This window comes from Mastacembelus armatus, chromosome 15, assembly GCF_900324485.2.
Source record: "Mastacembelus armatus chromosome 15, fMasArm1.2, whole genome shotgun sequence".
NCBI classification, from domain to species: Eukaryota; Metazoa; Chordata; class Actinopteri; order Synbranchiformes; family Mastacembelidae; genus Mastacembelus; species Mastacembelus armatus.
Genome location: NC_046647.1, coordinates 3,405,664 through 3,423,036, shown reverse-complemented (window position 1 = coordinate 3,423,036; position 17,373 = coordinate 3,405,664). Strand labels below are relative to the sequence as shown.

General features: G+C 43.0%; 1 protein-coding gene across 2 annotated transcripts; it reads right to left on the bottom strand.

Annotated features, from left to right (window-relative positions):
• Positions 1–1,046: 1,046 nt before the first annotated feature.
• On the bottom strand, positions 1,047–13,605 carry LOC113131588 (calcium homeostasis modulator protein 2). Of its 2 annotated transcripts, none has more exons than XM_026309004.1 (3): positions 13,465–13,605; positions 12,590–13,153; positions 1,047–1,767 (listed from the first exon to the last, which is right to left on the bottom strand). In XM_026309004.1, exons 2-3 carry the CDS (start codon positions 13,139–13,141, stop codon positions 1,354–1,356), a joined length of 966 nt encoding a protein of 321 aa, XP_026164789.1. In that variant the 5' UTR covers positions 13,142–13,153; positions 13,465–13,605; the 3' UTR covers positions 1,047–1,353. The 2 variants fall into 2 exon arrangements, with proteins under 2 accessions (XP_026164789.1, XP_026164791.1); XM_026309006.1 differs by having other exon boundaries at positions 12,683–13,153.
• Between the last annotated feature and the right edge of the window lie 3,768 nt (positions 13,606–17,373).

Here is a 17,373-nt window from a genome sequence, read left to right as displayed (position 1 = left end):
GTGGGCATACGAACAGAACATAACTATACTAAGGCTGACAGATTAAACAACTACACTAGACTAAAATACATGATAGGCACTGGCTGAACATATTTACATAATGAAAAGGCACATGTCAGAACCATAGAAACTTAACAGTAACTCTGTTACAACAGTCTCTAACCAACAGGCCATATTAATGTAATTCCATTGTGACAATAAAACCAAAAAGTCGGATTTCTTGCATTGGATTAAAAAATGTACTTATTTACTTATTTTATTTTTAATTTATTTTATTAAATTATGTTTCATTAAAAACATATACCATATTTTCCAGACTATAAGTCTCACTAGAATATTAGTCGCTTTTAGCAAAAACGACCGTGTTGAACAGAATATATATATATATATATATACATACATATACATATACTGTATATGTCGCATTTCTTATTATACCAACTACAGTCTAGATTAGCCTATAAACAATGTGGGCTAGGCATAAAAACAAACAGAACTACCATTCAGTCATCTGCGTTAAGTAACATTAAACCACTCCACCAACATCAGGGAGAAGTGTCTGCCGAACCCAATGGTCTGCCCCCACTCTCAGATTGCCTCAATGCCAACAGTCACTCCAAACTTTGTCTCAGCTGCACACTTTATTACCTGCAGTTTGAAATCTGCTGTATATGAATATGAAAAAAACAAATGTGGCAGTATCAGTAACCATAATATCCAGAGAAGTCCCATTTATTTTATTTTAGATATATATATTACAAGCGCAGCATGGGGGTTGGCACTGTTGCCTCACAGCAAGAAGGTACTGGGTTCGCAACCCGGCCTTTCTGTGTGGAGTTTGCATGTTCTCCCTGTGCTTGTGTGGGTTTTCTCCAGGTACTCCAGTTTCCTCCCACAGTCCAAAAACATGCATGTCAGGTTGATTGGTGACTCTAAATTGCCCATAGGAGTGAGTGTGAGTGTGTGTGGTTGTTGGTCTTTGTGTGTCTCTATGTGGCCCTGTGATGGATGGACTGTCCAGGGTGTACCCCTGCCTTCCACCCGAAATAGAGCTGGGCTAGGCTCCAGCAGATCCCTGTGACCCTGGCTAAGGAATAAGCGGGTATAGATAATGGATGGATGGATATTTTTATTACAGTTTTATGATGATGCTTTTAGTATGCTTCCAACCAAAATACCAAATACCAAACTTGTCAGTTTACTGAAATTGTTAGAAGCAGCCCATTTAGATCTGAATTAGGAAAGAAATGAAGTTAGCCTGTAGATGCTATTCAACTGTGTTGATGATTTACCAAGCATTCCAGTACGATCTTTGTGGTTGCAGTCAATGGGCCACCTTGCTGAAGAATATTTTTAGTTAAGCATATCCAGCTCTTTCTCCATGATCTCTGCATTATTCTCCAGACTATAAGTGGCCCATTTATTGAGCCTGCTGTACAGAGGTAGTCCATTCTTCTCCCTGTAGAGGTAGACACCAGTGACTCTGTTCCAGTTAGTGCTGAGGACAGGTCTAGCAACCTGGTATTCAGCCAGCTGCTCCTTCTCTTCCTTGTCTAGTGCCACAAAGCCAAAGAAACTCCTAACATTTTCTGCAGCCAGGACGCGAGCATGGACAGCTGCTGTGTGTTGGAAGAGGGTGTTTTCATTAGTGCGATACAGGGACCAGTAGTCTTCCTGCAGGTAGCCGAGTGGAGATGAGCAGCGCTTTATACACAGTATCAGGAACACCATCAAGGACATTCCTGCCACCAGAATCCAGCCTGCCAGCTGAAAAGAAGGGATAGTTATGAAGTCAAAACCTTGTGTAGGATTATGGCACTGGATTTGTTACATTTTGGTTTTCTGATTGCATATGAATGTATTTGTCTGCTATATTTTTTATATCTCATTGAAAATGTCAACTTGTATTACTCTAGCACATTTGCTTCATAAAAGTACCATGTTTTTAATTCTACAGTATGCTCAACGTGTTTCTGCTTTCACCGAAGTTATGACATAAGACGTAAATCTGTACAGAACAGTGATAGTTGAACTTTGGCACTGAAAAATAACAATTTGCACTGAAAATAACTGGAACTGAAAAATAAAACACTGGCATTGTTTTTCTATTTTTTCTACATTTTTAAATGTCAAAGTTTTTGTGTTTTCACTTTTGTATTTCTGTCACTGTTTTGGCATGGAGGGGAGGGTTCAGAGGGGCAGGGTTAAGGGACATGGTTACTACAGGTTCTGCATATAATTTGCACATTATTAATAATAAGCACTCCTGTCACTCATCAGTTTGTTATGTCAAGGAAACATAATTTTAAGCAGCCTATGTTTTTAAAATAAAATGTGTTTATAGATTCACCACTATAGCTTTGTTTTATCAGCATTAACACAGTTGTTTATTATGCATGTCTAAAGATTTTGTTTGTCTGTGAAAAAAGAGTTTTTTAAAGAGTCCTCATCCTCTGCTTCCTCTATGGAAGGCGCGCTGGTGGGATTGAAAAGATCCTTGAAGTATTCTTTCCACTGTCCGACTACGTCCCCAGTCGAGGTCAGCAGCTGTCCACCTCCACTGTAAACAGTGTTGGCAGAGCACTGCTTCCCTCCTCCTGAGGCAGCGAAGCGTTTGCCAGAATTTCCTCAAACCAACCAATAGTTCTCCCTCCATGGTCTCACTGAACTCCTTTCAGACCTAAGGTTTTGCCTCTGCCACCACCCGCACTGCAGCATGTTTGACCTGCCGCTACCCGTAAACTGCCTAAGGTGTCACACAAGCCAGCCAGACTCAATAGGACTCTTTTAGCTTGATGCCTTACTTCTTGTGTCCACCACTGGGTTTGGGGGTTACCACTGTGAGGGAAATTTTTACCTTGACAGACATCACATCTGCTACCTCCTTGTGTGAATTCAACAAAGACTTTTGACACTGCTTTGTATTTCAGTAGGAAGCAAATGAAAGGACAGGTAGTAACAAAGACTTGCTAATTATATTACTGACCACTGTGTATTCACTTGCGTATGTCATGCAGGCGTGATTTACATTGACTGACTAAATTGGTGAATAGGTATAAAAGATTGTCATTTCCTTTGTCCTGGGTCAATCAGCTTTGGCCCGTTCTGCAGAGCAAATGCTCTGGTTGCGACTGTGCTGCTTTACCTATTAAACCTGCCATCCTATAACTATAAACTAGTTGCTTTTTGCCACGACGGATTTGGTGTCAGTGAGTGGGGTGGACGCGCAGTCCAGACTCTGAAGGACAGAGAGTAACAGTGCACACTAAATAGCGATTCCTCCCTACGGGTTGAGAAACTTTCATCCTAAGGAGCCCAGCCGCCGATCCAACACAGCAAATAAAAACGGACCAATTGTACAGCGGCGAAGCGGCAGAGACACAGACAGACCTGTAATGTTACGGTAAGAGAGAGCACTAACTCACCACGTGGTTGAAGTATCTGACAAGACGTTTTATTAGAGACCGTTATGTTATTAATTACTGTTGTATGCAGCACAGTGAGATAGTTTGGGTCGCACCAAGAAAGATAGCCCGAGAGAACGGCTACTAAAAAAATGGGTTTAGTACTGGGTACTAAGAGAGAAGCTAACGCCTGGCCAGGGTCCAGTCTACCAACTGAATTGTCACTGTTATGTGAATAAATTAGAAAAAAATACAATGGAAGTTGTAAGCAGCTAACCGTATGGTGGGAGCTGGGGTTTCCTGTAAAGAGCAGTCTGTTGTCGACAATTAGTGTTGTTAAAAGATAAACTTGAAAAGAAGGAAAAAGAGTGCAGAGCAACACAGTTCTTTGTCCAAAAGAGGTAAAAAAAGAAACACAAGCTGACTGAAAAGCGTATTACATTTGGAAAAGAATGTCTTGTGAAAGACAGCAGTAAGTTGAAATATGAAGCACAGCAGTATGTTGAAGTATGAAAGACGGTGGTAAGTAAAAAATAAGGAAGTGGAAGTGATACATTTGATACATGTCTATTGGAGAAAGACTACAGCTGTTGCCTGTTCTACTCTCCCCTACCCAGACAGAACTTTTTACAGGAAATACTCCACATATCCCACGGGCAAAGCCTTCTGAACTGAGTTTGAAAGACCTGAGCCGCCGGTTGCAGAGCTTGCTGTTCCTCGAGGACTTTCAGCCAACAGCATCAGATCCCAGGACAGAGTATAGCTAGAAGGGTGATGTTGTACAGAGTTTACATCATTTGTACAAGTTTGTCAAACAGTTGAGCTCATTAATAGCCAGAACACCGCTAATGCTGCAGCCTTTACCATCACAGAAACTAGTTTACCACCAGAGCTCGAACAAATTCCAAAATCTGTCTGGGCAGCCCACAAATATGATGTAGGCCTTGTGAAAAATGCAGAGCCTCTGATAGTACATCCAAAATCAGAATACAGGCTGTATAAAAAGCAATACCCTTTCAAAAAAGGAAGCCATTGATGGTATAAAGCCTGTGTTCAATTCTTTGTTAAAAGCTGGCATAATAATTCCATGTAAGAATTCTCCAGTGCACACTCCCATATTTCCAGTTAAGAAAATAAGAGCCCAAGGCCAACCAACTGAATGGCGCTTTGTGCAAGATTTACAGGCGGTGAATGCAGCAATACACCCCCAAGCAACAGGCCTTCCTGTCTGTCTGAGAGCCGTTGCTGCAGCAGAGAAAGCCGTTGTAGCATCACATGATTTTGTTGGCTATTTTGATCTGACATTGATGGTTCCGCATGCCATTGCACACATATTGCACACACAGAAAACTGCACACTTGTCAACACAGCGCTGGTTAAGATATCACACTATTAAATGTTAAAAGGTGTAACGTGTTAAACCCTGCAACACTTCTTCCCACAGAAAATGATGGAGATGCTCATAACTGCACTGAAGTGTTGGAAACCATCTGTACTCCCGGACCTGATCTTGCAGACACACCAATCTTGAATGCAGAGATGGATTTATTTGTTGATGGCTCTGCTTCCCGTGATGTCAAAACAGGAAAAAATCAAGTAGGGTTTGCAGTTGTCACAAAACATAGTGTGATTTCTTGTGACAAATTGCAAAGATGAAGAGATACTCAGAGAAGCCACAAAAATAATCAGTGATGAGAATGAACATCAGCAGAGATTAGGCCAAGTCACTCGCCAAAAGCCTTTACAAACCCAAAGCGCTGTAATTGAAACAAAGGAAACAAAGACAGCCAAAGAACAACACACTTCCCAAACAATCCAACAACTCACAGCCCGGGTGGAGACTTTAACCAACATGGTAGCCAGTTTAATGGAACTGAAAGCTGCCGACCCTCACCACTTTCACCCATCACCACCAACCCAAGTTCCCCCTTACACCAATGCACATCCTTCCCTTCGACCACTATGCAGTCGCCCCCCCCAACTTCCAACAAGCCAATCCACAGTCCCAGTAAAGAAAACATTTCTTTATAAAAAGTGCAATGAACAAGACCTCCAAGACTGTAGCCATTGCTTTGTGTGTGGTGAGTCAGGACACAGGGCAGTTGGATGCTTAAAACGGGCCAAGTTACAGGGAAGCTGCAATTGGTCTCTGTCAAGGGACAGCCAGAGACCAGTACAGAGCCTCAGTCCCAGCCAGTATAGCCCACCCCTGCACAACCTGAAACGCAGTGTACCACACACCAGTGTAAGCAGTCAAGAAACCCCCTAAATGCAGCAAGAGGAAACCCTGCATATCCTCCTGTCAAAGCGCTACAGGATGCAAAGTTCCCCTAGTCGGTAAGAAAATTACCCTTCATTGTTTGATTAGTGGCTACCCAGGGGCAGTATTATTTGACTCTAGTTCACAAGTGAGCATAGTACATTTCCAAATACCCAGTGAGACCAATGCAAGAGCTGCTAGATGACGAACATGAAGTTTATGCAGTCAATGGCCAAGCAGTTCCTTATGATGGGTGGGTCGAACTCACAGTCACCATCGCTGGTCACGCAGACTCCAATCTCACAGTATAAGCCCCATTACTAGTTAGTAAACTGTCACTTCCCCAACAATTAGTTGGGGCCAATGTGCTCGGAGCGATTATCCAAAGACAGGAATCAGATGAAGACGCCAATGCCATACTGTACAGCCTCCTATGCTGAGCTTTTGGAATGGATGAGGAGCAAGTGGTGACCATGGTCAACTTTATTCAGATGCCACAAAGAACAGACTGTGACCCAGCTACAGTAACAGTTGGCAAAGACAATGTAACTATCCCAGCTAGGAAAGTGGTTCAAGTATGGTGCAAGCTACTTCAGAATTTTGACACCTCTGACCCCCTTGTACTGTATGAATCTGCAGAAGAGAATATTGCTTTAAGACGTGTAAGTGTGGGAGCTGGACTCTTAGAGATTAGCAACACGCAGAGACCCTATGTGAAGATTCCCATCTCTAACCACTCGAACCATGAGATACTCCTACCAAAATGAACAGCCCTGGGTATCATCCAACATGTCGCTAAGGTGATCAAGACAGACACTCCAGAACTCGTGTTAGACGCAACCTGGACAAAGATATGAGTGCTCCTGTGTTTCTTACTCTGAGACTCTACTTATATTTTACAGGTCAGTACTTGGTTAAAACCACCACAGATGAAAGCCTTAAGCTTTGTATTACTTCTGCATTAGCTGAATGTGAATATTATTGGGTTTATTGCTTGAATATGGCTAAAGCTAATTAATGTACATTCCAAGGTGCTATGTCCAAGTTTGAGTAAGCTAAATGCACTTTAATTGAGAGAAGCAAAGAAGACACATTTTGTCTCCAAGAGGTTCAAGGCAAACTGTCATTGAAAAGGGACCATGAGTACATTTTTATGTCTGATTTACATCTTCGCTTTTTCATATATATATGTGATATAGTTATATTCTGCAAAAATCTAATTATTTGTAATTAAAAGTATGAAATCATCAGTTCATTGTCATTACTTTATTGATGGAAACAATGCAGTGTGCATCTACATCTTTTTTCTTCTTTTTCTGCCTGATCTGGATTTTGCCTTGTTGAAATTCCACTTGGGGTCGGTACAGGACACACACTTGAAGAAAGCCCTCAAAACCTGTGGCTACCCTAAGTGGGCTTTCAACAAGGCAACATCCACATCAGGCAGAAAAACAAGAGACATGGCTGAACCTCAAGATTCACAGAGGATAATCCTGGTCATTCCCTATATAGCAGGTGTTTCAGAGAGGCTTAAATGGATTTTTGGGAAACATCAGACAACAGTTCACTTCAAACCCACCAACACACTGAGGCATTGATTGGTTTACCCAAAAGACCAGATACCAAAACAAAAAAGGTGCAATGTAGTATATGCCATACAGTGTAAGTAGGAATGCTCAGAACTCTACATTGCAGAAACCAAACAACCACTTAACAGAAGGATGGCTCAGCACAGGAGGAGCAGCTCCTCAGGACCACAGTCAGCTCTGCACCTCAATTTAAAGGAAATAGAAGATAGATGGTTTGAGAGAACCCACGGCAAGAAAGCCAGAGCCCGAGACCAAACCCACGGCACGCAGCCCCCCTTAAATCCCCTTTACCAAAGTACAAATCATAAAAACTCATAGATCATGAAATTCTAATTGGGTGGGCAAAACAGTTTTAACAGTTGTTTTCGTTCAGGTGGACGGCCTCTCAGGCAGGCATGGGTCTGAGGCCGTTCTGACTGGTTTGGCGGCGCTGCTGTGGGACTCGAGCTGCAGGCTAGTCAGCCAAGGGCACTCAAGGGCACTCAATGTCGCCCACTCTGCCTCCAGTCAAATCTGAAGCTGCTGGCTAAGGCTAATCGTAAATATGGAAAAATTGTTATTCATATCGGCAGCAATGACACCCGATTATGCCAATCGGAGGTCACTAAAATTAATGTTGAGTCGGTGTGTAATTTTGCCAAAACAATGTCCGACTCCGTAGTTTTCTCTGGACCCCTCCCCAATCTGACCAGCGATGACATGTTTAGCCGCATATTGTCATTCCGTCGCTGGCTGTCTAGGTGGTGTCCAGCAAACGATGTGGGCTTCATAGACAATTTTCTGGGGAAAGCCCGGTCTGGTAGCGAGGGATGGCTTCCATCCCACTTTGAATGGTGCAGCTCTCATCTCTACAAATTTGGCCGAGTTTATTAGCCAACCTAAAGTTTGACAATCCAATGTGGGGACTGGGACGCAGAGACTCAGTCTAAAACACCTCTGCAGTTTCCTTAGAGCCGTCACCCCCCTCAAACCACATAGAGATTGTGTCTGCCCCTCGAACATATAAATCAAATAAATCAGAAGTTAACAGAAGAGGAGTTATTCATAAAAACTTAATAAAAATTAAGACCACTCCTCTTATTGAACAGAAAAAAAGAACGGTCAGATGTGGATTATTAAATATTAGGTCACTTTCATCTCAATCTCTTAGTATATGATTTGATAACATAACAAATTGACCTACTTTATCTCACTGAAACCTGGTTACAGCAGGATGAATATGTCAGTCTGAATGAATCAACCCCCCTCAGTCATAAAAATTATCATGTTCCTCGAAGCACAGGTTGAGGTGGAGGAGTAGCTGCAATCTTCCACTCAAACTTATTATTAAACTGTCATCCTCAGAACAGTTATAACTCATTTGAGAGCCTCACTCTTAGTCTCTCACATCCAAACTGGAAAACACAAAAACCAGTTCTACTTGTGTACCCGTCCAGCTGTCCATTTTTAACTGAATTTCCAGACTTCCTGTCTGATTTAGTGCTTAGTTCAGATATAGTCATTATAGTGGGAGATTTTAACATTCATGTAGATGTTGAAAATAATAGTCTCAGCACTGCATTTAATTCAACATTAGATTCAATTGGTTTCACTCAAAATGTTAATAAACCCACCCACAGTTTCAATCACACCCTTGAGCTTGTTCTGACCTATGGCATCGAAATTGAACATTTAATAGTTTTTCCCCATAATCCTATTTTGTCAGATCATTCTTTAATAACTTCTGAATTTAAGTTAATGGATCATGCAGCATTTGGAATAAAATTCCACTACAGCAGATCTTTTATCTGACAACGCTGTTAATAACTTTAAGAAAATGATCCCATCTTTATTTACATCTATGCCATGTGCCAACACAATGGAGGGCAGCTGCCTGAATCCCACTCCCTACCAAACTGACCAAATTGTTGACAGTGCTGTAGCCTCGCTGCGTGAAATGCTTGATACTGTGGCCCCTCTGAAAAAGAAGTTAGTGAATCAGAAGAGATTAGCCCCATGGTATAATTTACATATTCGTACCTTAAAGCAGGCATCACGAAGGCTGGAAAGGAACTGGCGTTCCACAAATTTAGAGGAATTTTTTCTAGCCTGGAAAACCAGTTTATTAACATATAAAAAAGCTCTTCATAAAGCCACAACTGTATACTATTCATCACTAACAGAGGCAAATAAGAACAATCCCAGGGAACAATCCCTGGCTACCTCAGCACTGAAGCCAGGCTGACAAAAAGTCACAGCTCTGTTGAGCCCAGTGTTCCATTAGCTCTCAGCAGTGATGACCTTATAAGTTTCTTTACAAATAAAATCACAACTATTAGAGATAAAATTCAGCAGATGCTTCCTATACCTGCAATAAATGAATTTTCTACTACAGTAGCTCTTGAATCATCTGCAAGACCTCAGTTATGTTTAGATTGCTTCTCTCCCATAGATCTCTCTGAATTTACATCAGTAGTTGCTTCATCTAAATCAACGTGTCTCTTAGACCCCATTCCAACTAGACTGCTTAAAGACACCCTGCCATTAATTAACTCATCTTTGTTGGACTGAGTAAATTTATCTCTAGTATCAGGCTACGTACCATAGGCCTTTAAGACTGCAGTAATCAAACTCTTACTCAAAAAGCCTAGTCTTGATCCAGGAGTCTTGGCTAATTATAGACCAATATGCAACCTACCATTTATTTCTAAAATCCTAGAAAAAGCTGTTGCTAAGCAGCTATCAGACCACTTACACGGGAATGAACTATTTGAAAATTTTCAATCAGGATTTCATAGTACAGAAACAGCACTGTTAAAAGTCACCAACGATCTTCTCTTAGCCTCAGATAATGGACTTGTTTCTATACTTGTCCTCCTAGACCTAAGTGCTGCATTCGACACTATTGACCACAACATTTTATTACAGACTGGAGCATGTGACTGGTATCAGAGGAACAGCATTAACATGGTTCAAATCCTATTTATCAGACAGATTCCAGATCGTTCATGTCCATGATGAACCTTCCAGACGCACAGAAGTTAGTTATGGAGTTCCACAAGGCTCCGTGCTAGGACCGATTCTGTTCACCCTGTACATGCTTCCTTCAGGCTATGTCATTAGGAAGCACTCTATTAATTACCACTGCTATGCAGATGACACTCAGTTGTATCTATCTATGAAACCTGTTAACACAAACCAGTTAACCAGACTTCAAGCATGTCTGACATAAAACTTTCTACTTTTAAACTCAGAGAAAACAGAAGTTATTGTATTTTGGCCTAAAAACCTCAGAAATAACTTTTCTAAAATTATATCTACTTTACATGGCATAGCCCTGGCCTCCAGCACTACTGTGAAAAACCTTGGAGTTATTTTTGACCAGGACATGTCACACATAAAACAAATCTCCAGAACTGCCTTTCTCGAGAAAAACTAGTCCATGCATTTGTTACCTCAAGGCTAGATTACTGTAACTCATTACTATCTGGATGTCCTAGTATCTCCATAAAAAGCCTCCAGTTAATCCAGAATGCTGCAGCAGGAACTAGCAAGAGAGATCATATTTCTCCTATATCAGCTTCTCTTCATTGGCTTCCTGTAAAATACAGAATAGAATTTAAAATCCTTCTTCTCACATACAAATCCCTTCATGATCAAGCTCCTTCATACCTTAAAGACCTTATAGTACCATATTATCCACTTAGACCGCTTCGCTCTCAGAGTGCAGGTCTACTTGTGGTTCCCAGAGTTTCCAAAAGCAGAATGAGAGGCAGAGCCTTTAGCTATCAAGCTCCTCTCCTGTGGAACCAGCTCCCAGTCTGGGTTCAGGAAGCAGACACTCTGTACTTTTAAGGCTAGACTTAAAACCTTTCCTCTTTAACAAAGCATATAGTTAGGGTTGGCTTCAGGTAATCCTTAACCATCCCTTAGTTATGCTGCTATAGGCCTAGACTGCCCGAGGACCATGGGTGCACCAATCTCCCCTCTCTTCCTCTCCTCCCCCCTCACATGTATATTCCACCACTGAATGTCACTAACCTTGTGCTCTCTCCCTCTCTCTCTGTTCTCTCTCTGTACCTTTGCAGGTGTCCCTGGTCCTGGAGCTGTATATCCCTGATGTGCAGTTACTGGTCCCACCAACCTGCAGTGTCTATTTGTTCTTTATTGTTGCTGTTCTTTTCTCTTTTTTGTTAGACAGATATGAGATACCATTGTGGCCCACAGTAAAGAGAGGTTCTCCTTCACCTACCATCTTGTGAGTGCCATGCTGCTATTGCTGTTACAAGGAATGATGCTTGAATATCACTGGTGGGCCCTGGTGCTTATTTATATAAGCACTCCCATGACAACAGCTGAAGCTGAGAAATGTTTCTGTCTTAAAGACAACCAAGACATTACTGAAATATACTGGACCAAGAACATTTGAACTGGCCATGCTTTCCATGGAGTTTTAGTCAGGAAAATATCAGAGGTTAATTAATCACTTCTCTGCTTTGAAAGACATATGAGCAAAATTTCTGAAATGTAATTAAGTGTACAACAGAACTGAGAACACTCCCATCCAAATTCATTGTCAAAGACGTCATAATAAGTTCAAAATTGAATAGTTGGATATTTGCACTTACATGAAATAAAAATGTAGCAGTTTAAAACTCTTTAGTATATTAGAACTATATTATATTAAAATTTTATTGTATTATGTACATTATGTACATAATACAATAAAATTTTTTATATATATAAAATTATACATAAAATTATATATATATATATATATATATATATATATATTTTTTTTTTTCTATTGGATTCAGGTCAAATGACATGCTTGGCCAGGTTGTAGTTTTGACTTTTACTTCTTTCGGAACTATTGGCTGCATGCTTTGGATTGATATCATGCTGGGATATTCCACTTCTTCCACTTCTACCAAGTTCTCTTCTATACTGTATATTGGAAAGTGACTGCACTTGTATCCCAGCAGTTCAATGTTTGATTCATTGTACATTATCAGTCCCAGTGTCACCACAACTGTTCTTTAGTCTGGATTTAGTGCACCTGAAATGAAATGTATGTAACATAAGTAGATTCTGTTTATTCATTCTCATCAATACTGATTGTTGCTTTTGCATCTAAGCATATCTTTGAGCCTGAACCAATAAATGGCAACCCACTGTTGATAAACACTCTGACAATGCACCTGGATGTTGCTGTTCAGAAATACCTCACACTATGTAGCTAATAGGAAACATTTTGTGTTCTAATTATGCATAGTGGCTACACTGCCTGGATTAGAAAAACCTTTTTAGCTGTTTCTAGCTGTTAATTAAAAACAAATCACAAAATAATCTACTACCTGAGACTCATATTTCAGTTGCCGCTCAATTTCAGCACGGAACTTGTGCAACTCCATTGGAATACTTCCTTGACAGGGGAATTTGGCCATTACCTCTGACCCCTGCCCTGGGGGGAACCCTTCCACCATACTGGGGTCAACAAATTCACTGAGGGCGCATGTGTACGCCTGGCCCTGCAGCAAAGAGATAACCACCCAGGTAAGTGGTGCCACCACAGCTCGACCAATGATGGTTCCCAGCAGTGCAAAAGCTGCAACACCTGACAACTTCCGGCACTTTCTGAGCCGACACTCAGACACCAGCTCCCATGTGCTCTTATTTATCATTATTCCCACAAGGAACAATGCCAGTGCTGGAACACCAATGGCTGCGAGGCCGTAGCAATAGTTCCTCCTACTGGAACATGGACAGTCAAAAGCAAAAACACTGTACGCAGTCTGGCCAGCCACAGTTCCCAGAGCGATCAGACCATTGAAGATCATCACATCTTTACTCTTGAAGAAGAGTGAGACAAATTTAAAGTTCTCTGTGATGAGTGCAGCAGCAGCCATGGTGGGTCTTTGCTGAAAAGAAACAGAGAACAACTTTGAGTCGGTTTACAGAAACATTAGGCTGCAGACAGACAAAGTGAAGGGAGTAAGAAACTAGTGTAAGCATTTAAAAGATATTTCTTTCAAAGAGTTGTTTTAATTAATTTAGTCTAAAGTTTTCTAGCAGCTCTTCTGTAATAAATATAGTTTAAGTCCAGAATTTGTTATACATCAGTCATATTTATGGTATTAAAACTCTGACTTGGAAGCACTTTTAGGTTGAAGTGTTAAAAAGCAAATCCTGCTTCACACAGACACTATGAAATGCAGTTATACAAACTCACACTGTGGCAATGTCCTGAGGTGGAACTTGTGGCTCAGCTTTTATAATCCATCAAAAATAGCTAATGCAGGAAAAACAGTTGAGTCCGAAACCAGCTTTATACCTAAGGATAAACAGAAGTTCTGTTTTACAGGCAGCTTTGAGTCTGTGCGCTAGTGATGACTCAGTCACGATCTGCCCTCCAGTTTCCTCCCAGTGGTAAAAAAAACTTTCGAAATGTGGCGTGCAAGTAAAAACATGTGTTGGAGTGCACAGACAAATATGGGGACAAAGCAGGGCAGCCCAGGAACCTGTATAAATTACGTACACTAGCATTAGACACACTGGCCAAGCTACTTTACTGGCCTGAATTTGAAGAAAGTGATCTGATCCATATTAATTTTCATTCAAAATTTCATTCCATTTTTACAACTTCATAAGTTTAACACTTTGACTTTGAAGATACTACGGTTTATACAAATGAAGTTTATACTATGTATGGTGAATATCTTTGCACACTGTTGTTTATTCTACTCTGTTCACCGCCAGTCTGACAATGTGTTTGTCTTATGTTTGCTGCTGAACAAATAGTGTATAGCCATGTGTATATGTATAGTGTATATGTGCTTTTTCTCTGAAATAAGGTATCTGCTTCTTCGAGAAACCAGACTGATGAGTGAAGAGTTAAAAACAATGAGCTATAATAACAGAGGGTGGTTGTCATGCTATAGCTGCAGTCTTTCTATGCTTTAGCTGCAGTCTAAGAACAATTTTCATGTTCTCTCCATGCCTGCATGGGTTTTACATGGGTACTCTGGCTTCACGGTTCTGAAAGCACACTACATACTGGGGGGAGTACAGAGGCATTCCCAGGCCAGCCGAGACATAGTCCCTCCAGTGTGTCCTGGGTTTTCCCTGAGGCCTCCTCTCAGTGGGTGTTACCCTCCTGTGACCTGAGTCACCTTACTTTAGTATAACTGAAACACTTCTGAATAGGGCCTATTGTGTATTGTGGAAATATAATTTTTGCTCTCAGCGAGAACAGTTTGCTCTAACCTTGACTATTTGATAAGGACCCAGATGTCTTTCTGTGGGAAATTACCTCCCTTTTGTGTTACCATGAAAACTGATGTGTTGGGCTGTAAGCAGCCAGTGACCCTCATGCTGTACTAAGGTCCTGTGTGACTGTTACTCCTTGCAAGTAAAACTTCTATATAATCTTACCGAGGTTCGTCCTCTGAGTCTATTTGTTAAAGGATTTACCTAACAAACTTGGGGGCTCCTCTTCCTTCCAGGTTTGGATCTATAAACCGTGCACAGGGGACGCTAAGACTCCTGCCTGAGGAGTGACGCGATTGAATTTTGAAAGGAGTGACCAGAGACGGACTCCTGTAAGGGGAGAGGAATTTTATAAGTGGATAAGTGAACTGAGTAGGAACTTAAAACAGAGTGAAATCATTGATTTTGGTGTGAAGGGAGTCCCTGGGAGTTTCTGGCTCTCTGCGAGCCCCGGGTGGGTCCTGGGTCCTTGAGGTCATGCAAGCTGAGTAGAGTCTCAGTGGGTTACTGGCTCGTGTCGGGCTGAGGGGTTAGTAGTTTCAAAACAAGACTAAAAATATCATTGACTTAACTTGAGTTCTGGAATTCAAACAAAACTGATATTTGTGTGGCCTCAGGGACACTGGCTCAAACGTATTCGGGTAAAACCGAGCAGGGCTCTCAGGAAATCAGAAACTCAGGATGAACCCATAAAGTGGTCTGTGGGAGACCCAAAGTAAACTAACCCCACGGTCTGTGGGAGACCCGGAACAAAAAGAACCCCGGTGCAGCGTCGAAGGTGCTTTTGAGCATAAGGCCAAGAGAGAGAGTATTGGTACCATGGGAAGAATATGAAAGCATAGACATAATTAATGTGACATAAAGCGAGTTAATCGGCTGCTCCATCTCCTCCAATCAGGTCAGTAACTAAACATTAACAGTAATTAAATTCATTTGAAAAAAAGGGGGATAAGGAGTAGGCCTATAATAATAATAATAAAATAAATCGCAGTGAGTAAAAACAAATAGTAACTGAATATAAAGAAATAAAATGGGTAATAAGAATGCTAAATTAGAAGAAATTGTCACGATTTGGTGTGGTGTTGCTGAAAGAGGAGAGGTAGGACCCAAGTGCAGGACACAACAAGTTTATTTCCAGAGCTCGGGCAAACAACATAAATCTCCGCCACTCAGCAGGCAGGCAGGCAGGTAAAAACATCAGGAACGCCACTCGGCGAAACAAACAGGCAGGCAAAACAGGTAAACACAATCTTTCTCCTCTGGCTAGCATTAACTAATGGTCCGACAGGGAACAAAGGAAAGAGGGAGGTATAAATAGGGAGAACACAAACGGTGATTAGGAACACAATAGAAACAGGTGAAACTCATGAACACAAATTACTAACGTAAAGCTGCCGGGGACCAGTGCGCGGAGAAAAGGAAGTCTCTAGAAAATAATAGTCCCCCGGCAGGAAGTCCCCACGGAGAATCGTGACAGGACCCCCCCCTCAAGGCCGGATTCCAGACGGCCACAAAACCAGTCCAAAAACTCAAGCTACAGGGTGGACAGCAGGGAGTCGAGTCCAAGTCCAAACAAAAAAAAAACAAGGCTCTGACAGAAACAAGGCTCTGACAGGGCAGAGTTCAACTCACTCCTGGGGTGAACAAGGTCCGAGTCCCCCCCCCCCCCCCCAGACAGGCAAGCAAAGTCCGAAGCTGTTCCGGTGGACGGCCTTGCTGGCAGACCTGGGTCCGAAGCCGTTCGAGGACAGCCTCTGGGACGGGCGAAGGTCCGGGGCCGCTCGGGAGGACGGCCTCTAGCTGCCACGCTGACCGTGGAGGGTCCGGCTGCAGCGACACTGGAAGTACAGGTTGTGGTGGCGCTGGAGACTGCTGTAGCGAGGGGAACTGCCGTGGCAAGGGGGACTCTAGCCGCTGCTGTGGCGGCGGCGACTCGGGAAGCTTTGGAGGCTCCGGAGGCTCGGCTGGGCGCTGCTGCTGCTGGGCCGGCGGTGGTGGCATGGGCTGTGGCACTAGAGGGCGAGACTCCGGCTCGGGCGGTGCCTGATGGACCGGACCACCACGACGCCGAGGGACGGGAACAGGCAGGACGGGAGCAGGCAGGACGGGAGCAGGCAGGACGGGAGCAGGCAAGACGGGAACAGGCAGGACAGGAACAGGCAGGACAGGAGGAGGCAGGACGGGAGCAGGCAGGACGGGAACAGGGGCACAGCTCGGGAAGCTCTGGCTGCTGCGGCGGGTCGGGAAGCTCTGGCTGCTGTGGCGGCTCGGGAAGCTCTGGCTGCTGCTGCGGCTCGGGAAGCTCTGGCTGCTGCTGCGGTGGAACATGGACTGGGACCCTAGTGGGGACGTCATCGCCGGCGTGCTGAGGCTCGAGGAACAGGACGGGGACCTCAGTGGGAACGTCGGCGGCGGCGCACTGAGGCTCAGGGACCAGGGCTGGGACCTCAGAGGGGACAAGGACGTCGGCGCACTGAGGATGCAGGACCCTGGAGGAACCCACAGCGGGGATGCTGTCGTCGGCGCACTGAGGTTATAGGATCCTGGGGAAAACCTCAGCGGGGACAACCACGTCGGCACACTGAGGAGCTCGGATCCTTGGTGGGGCCTTGGTGGAGACGATCTGCAAGGAAGAATGGCAGAGGATCCCCAGATCCAGGTGTGAAAAAGTTGTTGCATCATTCCCAAGAAGACTCATGGCTGTACTAGCTCGAAAGGGTGCTTCTACTCAATACTGAGCATAGTGTCCGAATACTTATGACCATGTGATAACTCAGTTTTTCTTTTTTAATAAATTTGCAAAAATTTCTACATTTCTGTTTTTTTCTGTCAAGATGGGGTGCTGAGTGTACATTAATGAGAAATAAAATGA

What these genes read in the sequence shown, in the direction of transcription:
- LOC113131588 (XM_026309004.1), bottom strand. Translation starts at nt 13,141, where the DNA reads ATGGCTGCTGCTGCACTCATCACAGAGAACTTTAAATTTGTCTCACTC. An exon ending in AACTGAAATATGAGTCTCAG is followed by an intron (nt 1,768 to 12,589) that starts GTAGTAGATTAT and finishes CCTTCTTTTCAG; the next exon opens with CTGGCAGGCTGGATTCTGGT.